This window comes from Cibotium barometz, chromosome 33, assembly GCF_041138505.1.
Source record: "Cibotium barometz isolate CiBa-2024 chromosome 33, ASM4113850v1, whole genome shotgun sequence".
In the NCBI taxonomy this organism is placed as follows: Eukaryota; Viridiplantae; Streptophyta; class Polypodiopsida; order Cyatheales; family Cibotiaceae; genus Cibotium; species Cibotium barometz.
This window is the reverse complement of record NC_141078.1, coordinates 6,670,687-6,687,500: the sequence shown is the minus strand read 5'-3', so window position 1 is coordinate 6,687,500 and position 16,814 is coordinate 6,670,687. Positions and strand designations below refer to the sequence as shown.

The window sequence follows — 16,814 nt, the reverse complement described above, 5'->3', positions numbered from 1 at the left end:
CAAGTTTTTTTGTCATGTTTGATCTTTTTAGTATTACAGAGTGCAAATACACATAGAACCGTCCGCATTACATATTAAAGTTGGAGGGCTTTGAGAGGGATGCATTTTAAGACATATGAGAAATTCTTAACTGTAGGCAATGAAAGACATTTAGATGTAAATACCCAAAAAGGTCAAAGTAATTCTTGTTTAAGTGTGGTCTGTGCTTAATTTCTTAAGCCAAAGACAAATTTTATCATGAATTAGTTGATCGATTTGTTTTGGTGGATTTTATTGAATGTTTTTCAACTTTTATTTGGACTCATCAGGTTCTGCCTAGATCACTTGTGTCTAGGGGTTTTTTAATGAGTGCTACACACATGTGTTTCACTTGCTTACTTTGGAGTTTTGCTTGAACGACACCATGTTCATATTCTCCGGATTGATGAGTTGACCACCAATTTTAATGCTTCTTTTGGCATGATTAATGACCATTAGATGGTATGCATTGGTTTTTATGATCAACTATGGTTTTTAAGCCCCTAGAGTCCATGTCCAAAAAACTTCCTTTGGGGAGGTGATCCATGTGAAGACGGTGATGCCCAAAGTTGCATGGAAATATGCACTACCTAAGGAAGAAGGTGGGCTAGGGATCCCAGATATGGCTGGTAAATGGGTGGTCACAACCCATTCACATGGATTCCACTCTGCTTGTTGCAGTTTAAGGCTAATGAAAAATTGGGCCTAACTCATTCACAAGTTCAAGGCTTCCAGAGATGCAAGAATCTTTCCCCTCTCATCTTGTTCTTCAGTAAGATTCAAATCAAATCTAAGGGTAGTATGCTAATCAAAAGAATGTGGACCTCATGTGACAAACTCAAGGAGAATATTACCCTCAATGATGGCCTTAGATCTAAGGTGTGCTTCTATTACAAGGACTCCATATGGTTTTCCATTGTTTGCCAAAACTACATCCCTCAGCCTATGTACAGGTCTGCACATAAGCTCTCAAAGAAAGGTCTAACACAGGATGAGGAATTGACATGTTACATTATGCACCTTGTTGAGGTCCAAGCCACCCTTTATAGTTGTTTTTCTATATGGTTGCTGAAGTTAAGCTTCTTCGAATAAAAAGCTTTTTTGTAATAAGCTTTTTTATCTCTTTTTCTAATACATACTTTAAGTTCTTCTTTATATTAAAAAAAATCTCCATGCAAATCTAATTGAGAAAATGGAATATTTGTGTTGGAGGGTTTAAAAAAATAAGAAGAAAAATGGCATTAGCCATGGAAACTTTTTTAAAAAAATTGCAGCTACCAAGCTGAAATAGGCCATAACAAAAAACAAGGGTTTAAGGTTTAGCTTTTAGGGCTTCCACTTTTGAAATTCTTTGATAACCTAGTGGCCGATTTCGTGGAAATAGGGCCTAACAAAAAACAAGGTTTGTTTCTACGCAAGCTTAAATTGCCGAGTGGTTGCAGTTTTGGGGATATTTAGGTGCAAGAAGACAAAGTTATACAGCTTCGGAGATATTTAAGTGCGAGAAGGCAAAGTTATCTTAGCTTGTTTGTGGTTGTGAAGTGGACAGACACTATTTTGAAAGGTTGAACTCACAACTGGTTACCAATTTCTCCCAAAGTGGAAATCAACCATTGGTAACCACTTGGAACCCGACAATTCAAAACCCTATGTGTTTGATCAACTTCATTTTTTGATGGGGCTAGGGCTTTGTTGCTTTGGGCACACAATGAAGCCACTGAGATTTTCTATGTCCATGCCGGGCACCCGTCCATACTACGTAGGGTCATTCCCAGTGAGTTTTTCTTTTTTCTTTTTTTTAAGGTTAAAACGGTGGAATATATTAGAAAAAGATATGGTTACAAGGTCCCATGTGGAAGGTCCATGGGCAGACACTAAGACCTGATGAAAACTTCAGCAAAAGAGTGAAAACACCCTGAAACAAACTGAACTAAATCAACTCATGAACGGCCAACGCAAGTTAAAAGAAGGAGGGGCGGGCCCAGTGAGTTTTTCTATGTCCATTCTAGGCACCCGTCCATACTGCGTAGGGTCATTCCCACATGGGCAGCTTTTTGTGTACTCGTTCCAAAAAGTAAGGAACCACAAGATAACGACCGAGTTGTGTAAAAAGAGGGATGGCCCATAAAATAGTGAAGTGCAAACACTATATACAAAAATAGTGAAGTGCAAACACTATATACAAAAATAGTGAAGTGTAAACACTAAATAAAAAAACACGATCAAGCATAAGAAACGTGTGCAACTTGCAAGCTCTGGTACTATGCTCATTGATGTAGAGCTCAGAAAGGTGTTGACTCTTGTTGAACGCAGGCCTCTGAGCATGTTCATCACGGCTGGCATAACTCTACCTAGCTAGATCCCCAGAAGCCCAACTCGTTGCTATGTTCCTTTGCCTGCAGATGATCTCATAGAGCTTCCAATCGTGCTTCATCACTCCCTGAGAGGCACCATCTTGCCCATTCTGTGAGCTCACAGCCCCCCTTTCTCTTCAAGTTTTTCATGTTTTACCCCCCTCCCCCTTGACCTAACAGACCTATCACGCCTCTCTCTCCACACATCCCATCATCATCCAAGCTGCTGATCCTCCTCATAATATTCAATGGAGATGAGGCAATTGCCTCAGTTCTACCTCCACCTTCTCAAAGGAAGGTGGATAGTAGTGGTGGTCTCCTTTTATGTTATGTCTTGTGCTGGTGCCACTTACATCTTTGGCATTTACTCTGGTTCAATTAAAAAAGCTTTGCACTACGACCAGGAAACAATTGGTACCCTCAGTTTCTTCAAAGATTTGGGTGCCAACGTGGGCATCATTTCAGGCTTGCTGAATGAAGTAACCCCTTCATGGGTAGTGCTAGCAGTTGGTGCAGGCATGAATTTGTTTGGCTATCTAATGATATGGCTTGCAGTAACTCAAAGGATCGCCCGCCCTCCGGTTTGGCAAATGTATTTGTATATGTGTGTGGGAGCCAACTCTCAGACTTTTGCAAACACTGGGGTGCTAGTCAGATGTGTGAAGAATTTCCCTCAGAGTAGAGGTGTTGTGCTGGGGCTTCTCAAAGGGTTTGTAGGTCTTAGTGGTGCGATTTTCACCCAAATTTACTATGCCCTATATGGCCAAGACACCAGAGGTGTTATCTTGCTTGTGGGATGGTTACCGTCCTTGGTATCACTCCTTTTCATGTTCTTTGTGAGACCCATGAAGCCGGTGCCGGACAAGAATGAAGGAAAACACTTCTACTCCTTTCTCTACCTTGCCTTGCTGCTTGCAGGCTTTCTGATGATCATCATTATAGTGGAAAACCAGGTGCCTTTCTCATCTGCAACATTTAAGGCTATGGGGCTCTTGACAGTGTTGCTGGTTGTGTCTAATGTGTGGGTTGCAGTAAGAGCAGAGCTTGAAAAGTTTGATGGGAGGTCACCAGTGCTTGCATCAGACATTCCTTTGCAAGCTGTGGGAGAGAAGCAGAAAGAATCAAGCTTTACAAAAACTGGATCAGGAGTGGTATCTGGTCTTGGGAAAGACTCAAAAGATGGCATGGATTCGTTGGTGGCGAGAGTATGTGTCAAGGAGGCCTCTATTGAAAGGGATACACAAACAAGGGCAATTAATATACCTTTACAGGTTAAACAAGGAGGTGAGCATGAACATGCTGAAAGATCAATTGAAAAGCAAAGGCAGTCAAGCTCAAGTGCAAGATCAGCTATGAAGGCAGAGCAAGGCAAGGTTATAATGAATCGTACTGAAGACGGTTCTCAAAGCTTAAATCAGAACGAGAGGGAAGTGGGTTTAGATCAGGGCCCAAGTTTGGTTTGTGAGGAGGAAGATGGGCATGGCAGAGGCGCAAGGGAGCATCATGGACAGCTCTCAAACGGAAGCCAAAGGAATGATGAGGACAAGATCCCATCTCCCAAAAACAATGTATGCACAGATGCAAGCAACAACAGACGCAGGACTCTAGTGAGAGCGTTCTTCTCCAACTGGCCAGAGAGAGGGGATGATTTCACCATCCCGCAAGCCTTGCTGAGCTTGGACATGTGGATCCTCTTCATAGCCAGCACCTGCGGGGTGGGCGGCACACTCACAGCCATCGACAACATGGGCCAGATAGGGGAAGCTTTGGGATACTCAAACGTTAGCATAACCACCTGCGTAGCGCTCATCAGCATATGGAATTTCTTGGGCAGGGTCATAGCCGGTTTCACATCAGAAATGCTTCTACAGAGGTACAAGTTCCCCAGGACCCTCATCCTCACCATCGTGCTGGGCGTGGCCTGCGTCGCCCACATCCTCATAGCGTTTCCGGCGCCCGGTTCTCTGTATATAGCATCCATTCTCACCGGCCTCTGCTTCGGGGCGCAGTGGCCCATCATGTACGCCGTGATATCTGAGCTTTTCGGGCTGAAATACTACGCCACTCTCTACAACTTTGGCGCTGTGGCGAGCCCGTTGGGCTCGTACCTACTCAACGTGAGGGTGGCAGGCTACTTGTATGACAGGGAGGCGAGGAAGCAACACCTGCTGCAAGAGATGCTCGGAAAGAGCAGCGTCGCAACAACGTCAGTTTTGGCACATGCAGCGGCCCCCTCCCCTTCCGTAAGCTCCGACGACCTGACGTGCACCGGTCCCCAGTGCTTCCGCCTCACCTTTCTCATCATGACCGCCGTAAGCTTGGTAGGGAGCTTGGTGTCTGCAGTGCTTGTGCTCCGCACTCGAAAGTTCTACAAACAAGACATCTACGCCAAGTTCAGACAATCAAATGACCACGACCATCTACGCCAAGTTCAGACAATCAAATGACCACGACCAGCAATCCCTCCAGCCTGTAAGATCAGCTTAACCGTTTATACAATTGTATTATTCTATATAGGCCACGGTTGATATGTTTTTTTTCCCTCTAAATAAATATGCACCCACAACGTTTTTTTTAACGTTTTTTTTGGTGTTTCATAAATTAATTAGGGAGTGGTAAATTAATTAAGGAGTGGTGCAAGAGAAAAGGTCAAAATCTCCAACGTTTTTTTGAGCTTGAAATGTTTGCAGCTCTCAAATTTCTTTAATGTTTATCTTTAAATAGCATGTATTTCTTGTTACGGAACCCCTCTGTCTCTCTCTCGTTCCTTTCACTGCGCTTGTGTCCTGAGACCCCTGTGTGTCTCTCTCGTTCCTTTCACTGCGCTTGTACTCTCTATGATGCAGTCTTTTATTTTTCGTCATACAGTACTTCGGCTGAACCTAGCTGATGCTATAGCAGTTACTTTCTCTCGCGAGAAAAGCGAGACCTTCTCTCTCTCTCTAGTATTGTATCTTAGCAAGGCGGAGGTAGTGCTACACATGGGAGAGAGGAGTTGTGGGAGGATGGACATAGGAGAAGAGTTGAATAATGTGGAGGGAGGATGGATGTCATGTGCACAGTGGGTATCTACCGTGTGCTATACGCATGCAAGACTAGTTTCGAGGCTTGGGGAAGCTTGGAACTAGGCAGGCTGATTGACGAGCTGAGTTAGGGATATACTAACGGGCGGGCACCCAAGTATGGACGGGCGGGCGGCCAAGTGTGGACGCCCGATGACCGGCCAAGAGCCTATAAAAGGGTGGCCAAGGTTAGTTATTGTTCATAGAGAGTCTCGCGAGTTTGTGAGAGCTCTATGGTCTTGGAGCCTGGATCTAGTGCAGACGTGCACCTGCTTTATGCAGCCGAGGCCGGCAGCAGTCTCGAGGCCCGCGAGGGCAGCTTCGTGGCGGTATGGGACGTCGCGAGGAGGAGATTGGTCGGTACGTCAACCTAGTTAGCTCAGCTCGTGGCTCGGTGGGGACAGCCAAGATTGTGGGCTTGCCCACGGCTGTCATGGTTGGGAGGTGAGTCAGGCCTGCACCCCCTTGCTTGTTTGTTGTTCGTTTGTTTGCAGGATTCGAGTTTCGAACCAAGATCGATCACGAGGGAAGATCCGTGGGGATTTGACAGTGGTATCAGAGCATACCTCGTGAACGAGCAAGTCGGTAGGTAGAGAAGAAGAGGTCGAAGTACGGTATGTGTTTAAAAAGCTTGCTGTTTTTTCTGTGCATACTGCAGATTTCAGTTTTGTATGTGTTTTTTCTTCATCAAAGAATCCCATGTTGATGATGGGAGATGGTAGTTTTAATAGGGTTGATTGCTTTTGCAAAGAAGAGGTGAATTGTTGTGCATACGCATGAACTGCAGGGAGAGAAAACTGAAAAAAAAGAGAGCGAAAAAGCACGTTGTTTTCGTTGTTTTTTGGCGCATGAGAGAGAGAGCGCATGAGAGAAGTGTTGAATTGCTTGCAGGCGACCAGATTAGTGCACTGGCGGGAGACGCTAGTTTGCTGTTGGCGGTCTTGCAGGTAGGCGCATGGGCCTACGTGGCCAGGCAGCCAGCCCATGTAGGCGCCTAGGCCAGGCGGGCAGGCGCCCAGGCCAGCCCAGGCCTACGCAGGCGCTCCAGCCAGGCAGCGCAGCCAGCCAAGCCTGCGCATCCAACCCAGGCAGTGCCCAGGCGCACGTGGACGGGTGACCACACCTACGCAGGGTTGTCGCAGGCGACGGTTGGCGAAAGCACGCTGGCGAGAAGCGCAGGGCCGGCAGGAAGCCATGCGCCGGCAGTGGGTGACGACAGCATGCGCCGGCGGGCTAATCCAGGCGCAGCCGATTTGGAGGGAAGCGAAAAAAAAAACAAGTTAAGCATTACGTTTAAAAAATAAAAAATAAAAAATTTTAATGCTTTCGTTTTTGTTTTTTTTAGGGGAGGTTAAAATTTTTAAATTTTAAAAGAACTCCCCCCTCTCAAAGGTTTCAAGATGTTTTTTTTTTAAAGAAAAGCGAATATATATATCCATATATATATATAGTAAAATATATATATATATATATATATATATATATTTATTCACAAAAAAAAAAAACACAAAAGCTAAAGTAAAAGCTAAGCATAGCTTTTCAAGATTTTTTTTGGCTTTTGGGAAACCTTTATAAACCCCTCTAGTGGGCTTCTTGCCACACATCTCTCGACTTCTCGAGTTCTCAAGTTCTCGAGTTCTCAAGTTTTCAAGCTCTCAAGCTCTCGAGTTCGCTCGCACTTTTGTTGTGCAAAGACCAAATTTTCTCTCCACGTACCCTCTTCATGATGTCGACCCAAGAATCAGAGTTGGAGCCCCTCGTGGAACGCGAAGGCTTGCCGGCTACGAAAGGCACTGACGCCGATCTTTTTGACGAGTTTGTGTCAAAATCAGATTTCCAAGAGTTCAAAGTAGCTCTCGAAGCTTCTTCAGCGGAACGTCAGGCACAAATCGCAGCCCAGATGCAGGCTTTGCAGAACTCCATCGCTCTCTTGACCACTACCCTCTCTACTTTTTCGGGCATGGATACCTTGGCTTCAGCTTTAGGCCCCAATATTACTCCGGAACCGTTCGGGGGCGAGCAAAAGCAGAGAACCAAGGAGATCGTGGACACTTGGCTACATAAGTGGCAAGTTCACTTTCAGTTTCATCCATATGATGATGGAAAGAAGATACAGTTAGCAGCAGGTTTCCTGTCCGGCAAAGCTTTGCTTTGGTGGAAGGAACTGAACCCAAAGCCAACGACTTGGGCACAATTCGAAGACATTTTCAAGAAAGAATTCCTCAAGAAAGAGGATGACTACGATGTTGCCCGGTTTTCAGCTTTGACCATGACCTCGCAGCACCTCACTTATGAGGTCTATCTCCAGAAGTTTCGTGACTTGCAGATGAAGGCTACAAAGATGGATCCCACTACTCTTTTGGGATTTTTCGTAGCTGGTTTACCCGACTCGTACCGTTTACAGGTTAAAAATAACAAATGTAAAACTTTGGACGAGGCCATTCATTCAGCTCGTATCTATGATGATACGATGGTCTCTTCCAAGTCAAAACCCGTTACCGAGCAGGGGAACAAGCATAAAAGAAAGTTCTCCGCACCTATGGCTAACACGAATGAAGGCAAGTCTTCGGACCAACCTTCGAAGAGTTCAAGTTCGACACCAGCGAAGAAGAAACGACTCCTTAGGGCTTTGAAGCTCAAGAAAGAAGGACGTTGTTTTATCTGTGAAGAAAAAGGACACATGCGTAATGAGTGCCCGAAGCAAAAGGGTACCAAGTCAAACGCAGGACCCAAGCCAAAGGCAGCTAACCAGTTGTCTTTGACAGGTACGTCAATTACTGTACTTTCTCGCCCTAGTACTTGTTCTGATTGTCTGTTCAATTCTAAGGTATTTGGCATACATGATCTTCTCCGAGTTTATGGAGAAGTGAATGGCCATAAAATTCACATTCTTTTAGACCCTGGCAGTTCGCATAACTTTGTTAACTACAAACTTGTGCAGAAATTGAGTCTTGACACGACACTCAGCGACCATACCTATGAGGTACGTCTACCTGCGGGCAGACAAGTTTGGGATCGCAAGGTCGAGATGCTTCCAATCCAGATTCAGGACTACAAAGATACTCTGGAATGCTATGTCATGCATCTGGAAAATGTAGACTTGTTATTAGGGATTGAGTGGTTTAAGACTCTTGATGTCCATATAGATTGGTCTAGTCATATTTTTTCTTTTCAGCATAGGGACACCAAGTATAGTATTTTAGGTGATTGTATCCATCCCTCTCAGGGACCTCTTGTAAATACAATTGATTTTGGAAATATAATGAATTCTTCTTTGTATACCGCTTTCCATTGTGTCTTGATTCCACTTTCTTCTTTTCTCATCCCTTCATTGGATGTGAATGAATTAAGTGTGTTTGAAAGCAAAGAATTACAGAAGATACTTGTTTCGTTTCAAGATGTATTTCCTAAGGAATTGCCATCGGGTTTACCACCTGAACGGGCAGTAGATCATCGTATTGACTTGATCCCTGGTGCTCATCCTGTGAGTATTCCACCTTATAGGATGAGCCAAGCTGAGGAAGATGAGTTGGCTAAACAACTCGAAGATTACTTGAGGATGGGCCAGATCCGTCCAAGTAAATCACCTTGGGGTGCACTTGTGTTGCTTAGGAGAAAGAAGGACAATACTTGGAGAATGTGTATAGATTACAAAAGATTGAACAAGCTGACAATTAAGAACCGTTATCCTCTCCCTAGATCAGATGACCTAATTGACCGGTTAGCAGGAGCGAAATATTTCACGAAGATAGATTTGCGTACTGGCTATCACCAGATACGTATTCATGAAAGGCATGTCGAAAGAACCGCCTTTCGGACTAAGTATGGCCATTACGAGTTTCTCGTATTACCTTTTGGGTTAACCAATGCTCCAGCCACTTTCCAGCAAATGATGAACGATCTTTTTCGTGAACATTTGGGGAAATTTGTGGTGGTGTTCCTGGATGATATTTTGATTTATAGTCGTACTCTTGAGGATCATGTCAGACACCTCACGATTGTCTTAGCTATTTTAAGACAGAATCGACTATATGCCAAGATGAGTAAATGTGAGTTCTTTATGACCGACATCATTTACTTGGGACACAAGATCATTAGAGATGGATTGAGCATTGACTATGACCGAGTTCAGAAGGTTTTGGACTGGCCTATACCGCGAACAGTGAAACAACTTCGTTCTTTTCTCGGTTTTGTTGTTTTTCTTAGGAAATCTGTACGGGAGTACTCTCAGCTCACACTACCGATGACCGACTTATTGAAAGGTCGTGGACGTAAGTCCAATCAGCCTATCACTTGGAATAACGATTTGGATATGGCCTTCAGACTTTTGAAAGATAAAGTCAAGGAAGCACCTATCTTAGCACTACCTGATCCTAGTCGGCCTTATGTTCTTGAAACTGATGCCAGTGACTATGCTATCGGGGCTGCTTTATTTCAAGATGGTAGACCGGTTGCTTTTGAAAGTAAAAAGCTAGATGACACTCAATCTCGTTGGCCAACCCTTGAGAAGGAGCTTTATGCTGTGATTCATGCTCTCAAGGTTTGGAGACATTATTTATATGGCTCCAAGTTTGTGGTATTGACTGATCATCAGTCAATCAAGTATGTGTGTGATGCGGATGATTTGAGAGGAAGGAAAGCTCGTTGGGCAGAGTTAATGCAAGATTTTGATTTTGAGATCCGTTATCGGAAAGGGTCCATGAATAATATTGCAGATGCGCTTAGTCGAATTAGAGAGGTGAATACTTTGTCGTTCACCGAGATTTCTACTGACTTATTTCAGTCATTGAGAGGGCTTTGCAGGACTGATAGTTATTTTGGTCCATTTTGGCAGAGGATCCAGGACGGGAGCTCATTGATTGACCAAGACTCGATGACTGCGCAGTCTACCATTCAGGCTGCAGGAGGTCAGTGGATGATTCGGAATGGTTTGCTATTCCGTAATGACAAAATTTGTGTACCACAGATCCCGGACATTAGGTCCAAGATTCTGAGGGAGTGTCATGACGCCCCTTCTGCTGGACACCCTGGGGTACACAGGACACTATCATTAGTGAAACACACTTTTTATTGGCCGAAGATGAAAGGGTATGTAGAAGATTATGTTCTCAAGTGTCAGATTTGTCAGGCAAATAAAGCTGAACGCTTTAGACAGGCTGGGTTGTTGCATCCTTTGCAAATCCCAGGTAATAAATGGGAAAGTATTTCCATGGATTTTATTACCGGATTGCTAAGAACACATCAAGGCCATGATTCTATTTGGGTTGTGGTAGATCGCTTGACAAAGATGGCTAGATTTTTACCGACCCGGAAGACTATTACAGCTACGCAATTAGCTCGGCAGTTTATCGAGCAATTGTTTAGACTGTACGGGTTACCGCAGGACATAGTCAGTGATAGAGACTCTAAGTTTACGAGTGATTTTTGGAAACTTGTTTTCGAGAAGTTGGAAACAACTTTGAATTTGAGTTCCTCTGATCATCCTCAATCTGATGGCCAGACTGAAAGAGTGAATCAGATTTTGGAGGATATGCTTCGAGCATATGTATCCAAAAGACAAAGTTCATGGGAGGATTATCTTCTTATGTTAGAATTTGCTTATAACAGTACTAAGCATACGAGTACAGGGTTTAGTCCTTTCATGCTTATGTACGGTTTCCAACCAAGATCACCTGTTACAGTAGGATTCTCAGGACTTCAGCATGATGCAGCACGTAATTTTTTGCAAGATATGCAGGAAATGTTACAAGTTGCAAAGGAATCTATTAGAAGTGCTCAAGACCGAGACAGGTTTTATTCTAATAGACATCGTTCACCTAGAGAGTTCTCTGAAGGAACGATGGTGTATTTGCGAGTTCCGAAAGATTCCGAGACTTTACGGACAGGTAGATCTCCGAAATTATCCCCTAGATACTGTGGACCATTTCGTGTTACACGACGGATTGGTTCAGTTGCATATGAATTGGATTTGCCATCTCATGTGAAAGTTCATCCAGTACTGGGTGGAGCAGATCAGTTAGTTACTCCTCAAGAAATTATAGATGTCCAGGACATGACATTTGTTCCTCACGAACCTGAAAAGATTCTTGGATTTCGTGAACGAAGATTGCGTCATACGCTTCTCACGGAATACAAGATCAAGTGGAAGGATCGTGTTGAGGAGGACGCTACATGGGAGACATTGACTTCTCTTCAGAGAGATTACCCTGGCTTTTTAGTGAGCTCAGGAGTGAGCTCTTAGAGGAAGGGGAGTATGTCATGTGCACAGTGGGTATCTACCGTGTGCTATACGCATGCAAGACTAGTTTCGAGGCTTGGGGAAGCTTGGAACTAGGCAGGCTGATTGACGAGCTGAGTTAGGGATATACTAACGGGCGGGCACCCAAGTATGGACGGGCGGGCGGCCAAGTGTGGACGCCCGATGACCGGCCAAGAGCCTATAAAAGGGTGGCCAAGGTTAGTTATTGTTCATAGAGAGTCTCGCGAGTTTGTGAGAGCTCTATGGTCTTGGAGCCTGGATCTAGTGCAGACGTGCACCTGCTTTATGCAGCCGAGGCCGGCAGCAGTCTCGAGGCCCGCGAGGGCAGCTTCGTGGCGGTATGGGACGTCGCGAGGAGGAGATTGGTCGGTACGTCAACCTAGTTAGCTCAGCTCGTGGCTCGGTGGGGACAGCCAAGATTGTGGGCTTGCCCACGGCTGTCATGGTTGGGAGGTGAGTCAGGCCTGCACCCCCTTGCTTGTTTGTTGTTCGTTTGTTTGCAGGATTCGAGTTTCGAACCAAGATCGATCACGAGGGAAGATCCGTGGGGATTTGACAATGGACATAGGAGAAGAGTTGAATAATGTGGAAAGAGGAGTTGTGGGGAGGATGGACATAGGAGAAGAGTTGAATAGGGAGCATCTCGAGTTTTATCTGAGCACTACACGTGGAAGGAAAACACATGCTTGCTAAAATGAGACCTTTTTTTATTAATTAATGACTGTGATTAGCGAGCATTAATTAATACACGATCAAAAAAAAGCCTCAATATCCACGATCAAAATAAGCAAACGAAATATTTCTTTAGATTGATTAATCAGTTGGTTTTTCGGAATATGTTATGTTTTTAATGGTTATTTTTCCTTTAATTGTGTTCCACGTGGATCGGTGCATGGTGGTCCGCGATGGTGTTGTCATCCACGTGGAGGCTCGTTGGGTTCATGGTGGAGCGAGCCTCCGCATACAGCGACACCATGCAATGGTTGGTGCTCGATGGATCATTCCTCCACGGGCGTATGGTGATTCTCGTCGTCGATGTGTAGGGATTTTCCTGTCTGGGTCTGCATGCCATCCGTTTTTCGCGGATGCCTCGTGGGCTCTCATTAGATATCGGGGTGCCCTGCAACGTGGCATCCCAATCAACCGGCACATCACCAGTCGCACTGGTGATGTGGCCTTTTTTTAATAAACATGTGTTTAAAAATTATTGTTTGCATAATTTTTTCAAACGTCATTGCTTGATGGGATGGTTAGCACACTCACCTTGCAGGTTCAAAACCTGGGTATACGCACATTGCAGGGGTCTGGCGGGTTCAAAACCTGGGTATGCGCACAAGGTTCAAACTTTTGTTTAAATATGGTGTTTAAACATGGTGTTCAACGGGCTACCGGTTGGAAGCGGGGTGCCACATGTACATGCACTCCTAGATTTAACGAAAATAGGCCAGCAATCATGACGAGAACAAGCAGCTCCTAACTGATTACTACAGGGACATCTTCCTCGAAACAGGACCCCCCTCTCAAAGCAAGCTAAAAGCCATGCAGACCATTAAAGAGGTAAGGGAAGCCACTGTTCCTCCTAATCTCTCAAAAGTGCTGGAGCGGGACATCTCTCACGAGGAAATAAAAAAGCTAATAGCATCTCTCAAGCCTAATAAAAGCCCAGGGGAAGACGGATTGGCTGCTGAATTCTACCAAACCTTCAGCGAGGTTTTAGTGGACCCTATCCTCCAAGTGTGGCAAGAAGCGATCAAATATGGAGCATTGCCCTCCCAAGCTAATCAAGGTCTTATCAAACTTATCCACAAAAAAGGACCCAAGGAGGAAGTTGGAAACTGGAGACCTCTTACAATGCTTAACAGTGTTTACAAGATCATCGCCAAAGCCCTTGCCAACCGTCTGTCCGAGCACATGGATAGCTGGATAAATAAGGAACAGAAAGGTTTCATCAAGGGTAGATACATCCTAGACGCCATCATAGCACTTTGGGAAGGCTTTGAATATGCTGAAAAAACTAATCAGGATTTTCTCTTCATAAAGATCGACTTTGAAAAAGCATATGACAGAATACACTGGGACTTCATCCTCCAATCTCTAAGGGATATGGGCTTGGGACCTCAATTCACCCATATGGTCAAAACCCTCTTCGGTAATGCCAAAGCCAAGATAATTTACAACGGAGAGCTATCAGCCCCCTTCCCTCTCCAAAAGAGCATCAGACAAGGTTGCCCTTTAGCCCCCCTCTTATATGCCATAGCCTCAGATGGCCTTAACTGGCTCATCAAGGACAAAATGAAAAAAGGAGAGATAGCTGGAATAAAGCTCCCTAATGGAGATCAGATGTGTACACAGATGTTTGCTGATGATACCAACTGCCTGATAGCCAATGAGGAAGAAAGTATAAAGGCTCTCTGGGAAAGCTTACAAGTCTATTGCATGGCCTCAGGCTCTTCAATCAACCATTGCAAAACAAGCATCAAATCACTCATAGATCCACCACCTAATTGGCTTATGGAAGCAGGCTGCAACCTACTCCATGACGGTGAGATTTTCAGGCTGCTAGGAATACCTATGGGCTTTAAGGTCACTCTAAAACAAAGATGGCAGTGGGTCATGGAAAAGATAGACAATAAGCTACTGAGATGGAAAAGAAGACAGCTCACCTTGGCAGGGAGGATCATGATTCTCAACCACTTCATTCTGCCCTACACCATCTTTTTTATCAGCTGTTGGCGGCCACCAGATTCTGACCTCAGCAACTTTACCAAGCTGTGTAGGAACTTTCTCTGGGGCGGTGATCCCTGGAACAAGAGCATACCCAAAGTAAAGTGGGACATATGCACCACCCCTAAAGCAAAGGGAGGACTAGGCATCCAGGACATCAGGATCACTGCCAATAGAATGGCAGCTAAATGGATCATAAGAGCATGTGCTAACCCCTCTGAAGATTGGGCCCAGCTTCTCCTCAAGGATACCCCCAGATTTGTTATCACGGGATTCAATAAATGGAATAGCCTACCCCTTTCAACCATAGTCATATCCAAGTTCCCCATCTCCCCCAAGGGCAGTCAACTAGTGTCCTCAATATGGAAAGCTTGGAACAACGTCAAAATGTTCCTAAACCCAGCCCCAAACCTTCGCATTTCTAATGGTGCTCTGGCCGGGGATTCCTGCTGGTGGTCCAGTCTCCCTTTCCCCCCCCTTCAACCTGAGGAAGCCCATATAGCGCTAAACCTTCACAAGAGAGGCATAGTAACATGGGCAGATCTCAGAGATCAACAGCTAGGAACCTGGCTTTCAAGAGCTGATTTAGTGGCAAGATACGACTGCAGGACCCCGGAGCTGGACCTCGTGCAAAGCAGAACCTCGAAGTGGGACCTGCAGGAGACCTGGAAGCTAAACTTCCCCTCTGCCTTCAACATCTGTGCTTATCAATGGACAGGTAGTAAACCTCTCCTCCCCATCCCTAAGTTTACAAAATCCCCACCCATCCACCTACCCCTCAACCGTAGATGGCACATGCAGTGGGACCGCAAAAAATGGTACAACAGCCTCAGGAACCTCTGGAACCCCCACACTGACCCCAAGAAGTCATGCCTAGCATGGCTCATTGCTTATAGAGCACTATGGACCCAAAGCAAGGCAGCAAAATTCAATGTGGCCTCTAACCAATGTGCCAGATGTGGACTCCCAGAAGACGATATACATATTTTCATACAGTGTCATCACATTTCTCAATCTCTCAAAGAACTTCAAAACACAGCATCTAAATGGGGCACAGATCTATCCTGGAAACAGATTTTACTGGGAGAAGCCATAGGATGTTCAGACATGCTATGGAATGTCATTAGAACCGAATATCTGTGGCATGCATGGATGCTTAGAATAGCAGCAACGTTCAACAATTCAGATATCAAAGGTCCCCCGCTGTCTGTCAGTTTAAGCACAACATGCAGCAGGTACTGGTCTCAAAGATTACCTTACCTAATCAGCTTAGAGAAAAAGCTAGAAATTAAATGTAACAAGAAAGCCTCAGACTTCATCAAACATAAACTGGAAACAATCAGAGGAAAAATCAGGTTAGTCATGACCAAAGACAGAACTCTGATTGACATAATCTGCAGGCAGTAAAGTTGATCTTCATACAGTTAACAGACATCAGCAGGGTCTCTACAAACCCACAATCGAAATCAATGGACGAATGATTCAGGACTCATTCAATGTACAGCACAAATGACAACCAGTTTCCTGCAAGTCGACAGAAACAAGGAAGGACAAGTCCTGGAAAGTGACCTGCAAGACCAACTTGTCAGTACCAGCCCATGCATCGACCTCAAGTCTCGCCACTTTAGGAAGGTGCAGATACCCGCTAAGTCCCCTTTGCCCCCTGCAAGAATGGTGGAAAACATCAGAACAGAGAAGCGGAGCTTCAAGCCAATCAACACCGTAGCGGAGAGGAGCTGGCTCCGACACCATCTGCATGGATCTGCATACAGCACAAGGCCCATCAACTCAGATGACGATTGGGTTAAAACAAGGGGCCTCAAAAGCTAATATCAAGGACCACAAGCTGCTGCATGACATCAATCCAGATTAAGCTGCAAGCAAACAGACCTGACTCGAGCCCTCGTGGAAGAATCACAAAAGAGAACACCTTAAGAGTTTACCAAGCTCGGAGGAAGAAGGTACCCAGCCAAGGGAGGAGTCCACCCTCTCTGAATCGCCACCAAAAGGATGGATTGAAAGGACGAGCCCCTCTTCCGATAACCAGCATCTGCAGACGGATGACGAGAAGGAGATCCTGCAGAACTCCTTCAGCTTGGCGTCGGCGGCAGTTACCAAAGGGATAGCACTTGCTAGCTGCCGCCGTCCTTCACAAGCCAGCCTCTTCTCTAGCAAGAAAGAAAAGAAAAGAATCATCCCAGAAGGTCTGCCCTCCAGAGGCCTGTCGCGTGAATCTGCAAATCAGCTTAAAGCACCAGCATCCTCCCCCAGATTGGAGAAGAGTGAGCGGAGCCAGATCAGCCCGTGATGGAAGAGACGAAGGAGGAAGAGCCAATCAGCAAGATGAAGTGCCCATGCTAACCCCAACCGGCGACCAGAGAGACAGATGGAGCCGAC

The 16,814-nt window shown here is 45.2% G+C and overlaps 2 protein-coding genes across 2 annotated transcripts; both read left to right on the top strand.

Annotated features, from left to right (window-relative positions):
• Positions 1–2,207: 2,207 nt before the first annotated feature.
• Positions 2,208–4,925, top strand: LOC147619239 (protein NUCLEAR FUSION DEFECTIVE 4-like). Its single transcript, XM_086772884.1, has one exon. The coding sequence runs from the start codon at positions 2,621–2,623 to the stop codon at positions 4,817–4,819; it is 2,199 nt and encodes a 732-aa protein (XP_086629010.1). The 5' UTR covers positions 2,208–2,620; the 3' UTR covers positions 4,820–4,925.
• Positions 4,926–12,585: 7,660 nt separating this feature from the next.
• Positions 12,586–15,824, top strand: LOC147619238 (uncharacterized). The gene is made up of 3 exons (XM_086773415.1): positions 12,586–12,859; positions 12,964–13,030; positions 13,184–15,824. Exons 1-3 carry the CDS (start codon positions 12,586–12,588, stop codon positions 15,822–15,824), a joined length of 2,982 nt encoding a protein of 993 aa, XP_086629541.1.
• Positions 15,825–16,814: the final 990 nt, after the last annotated feature.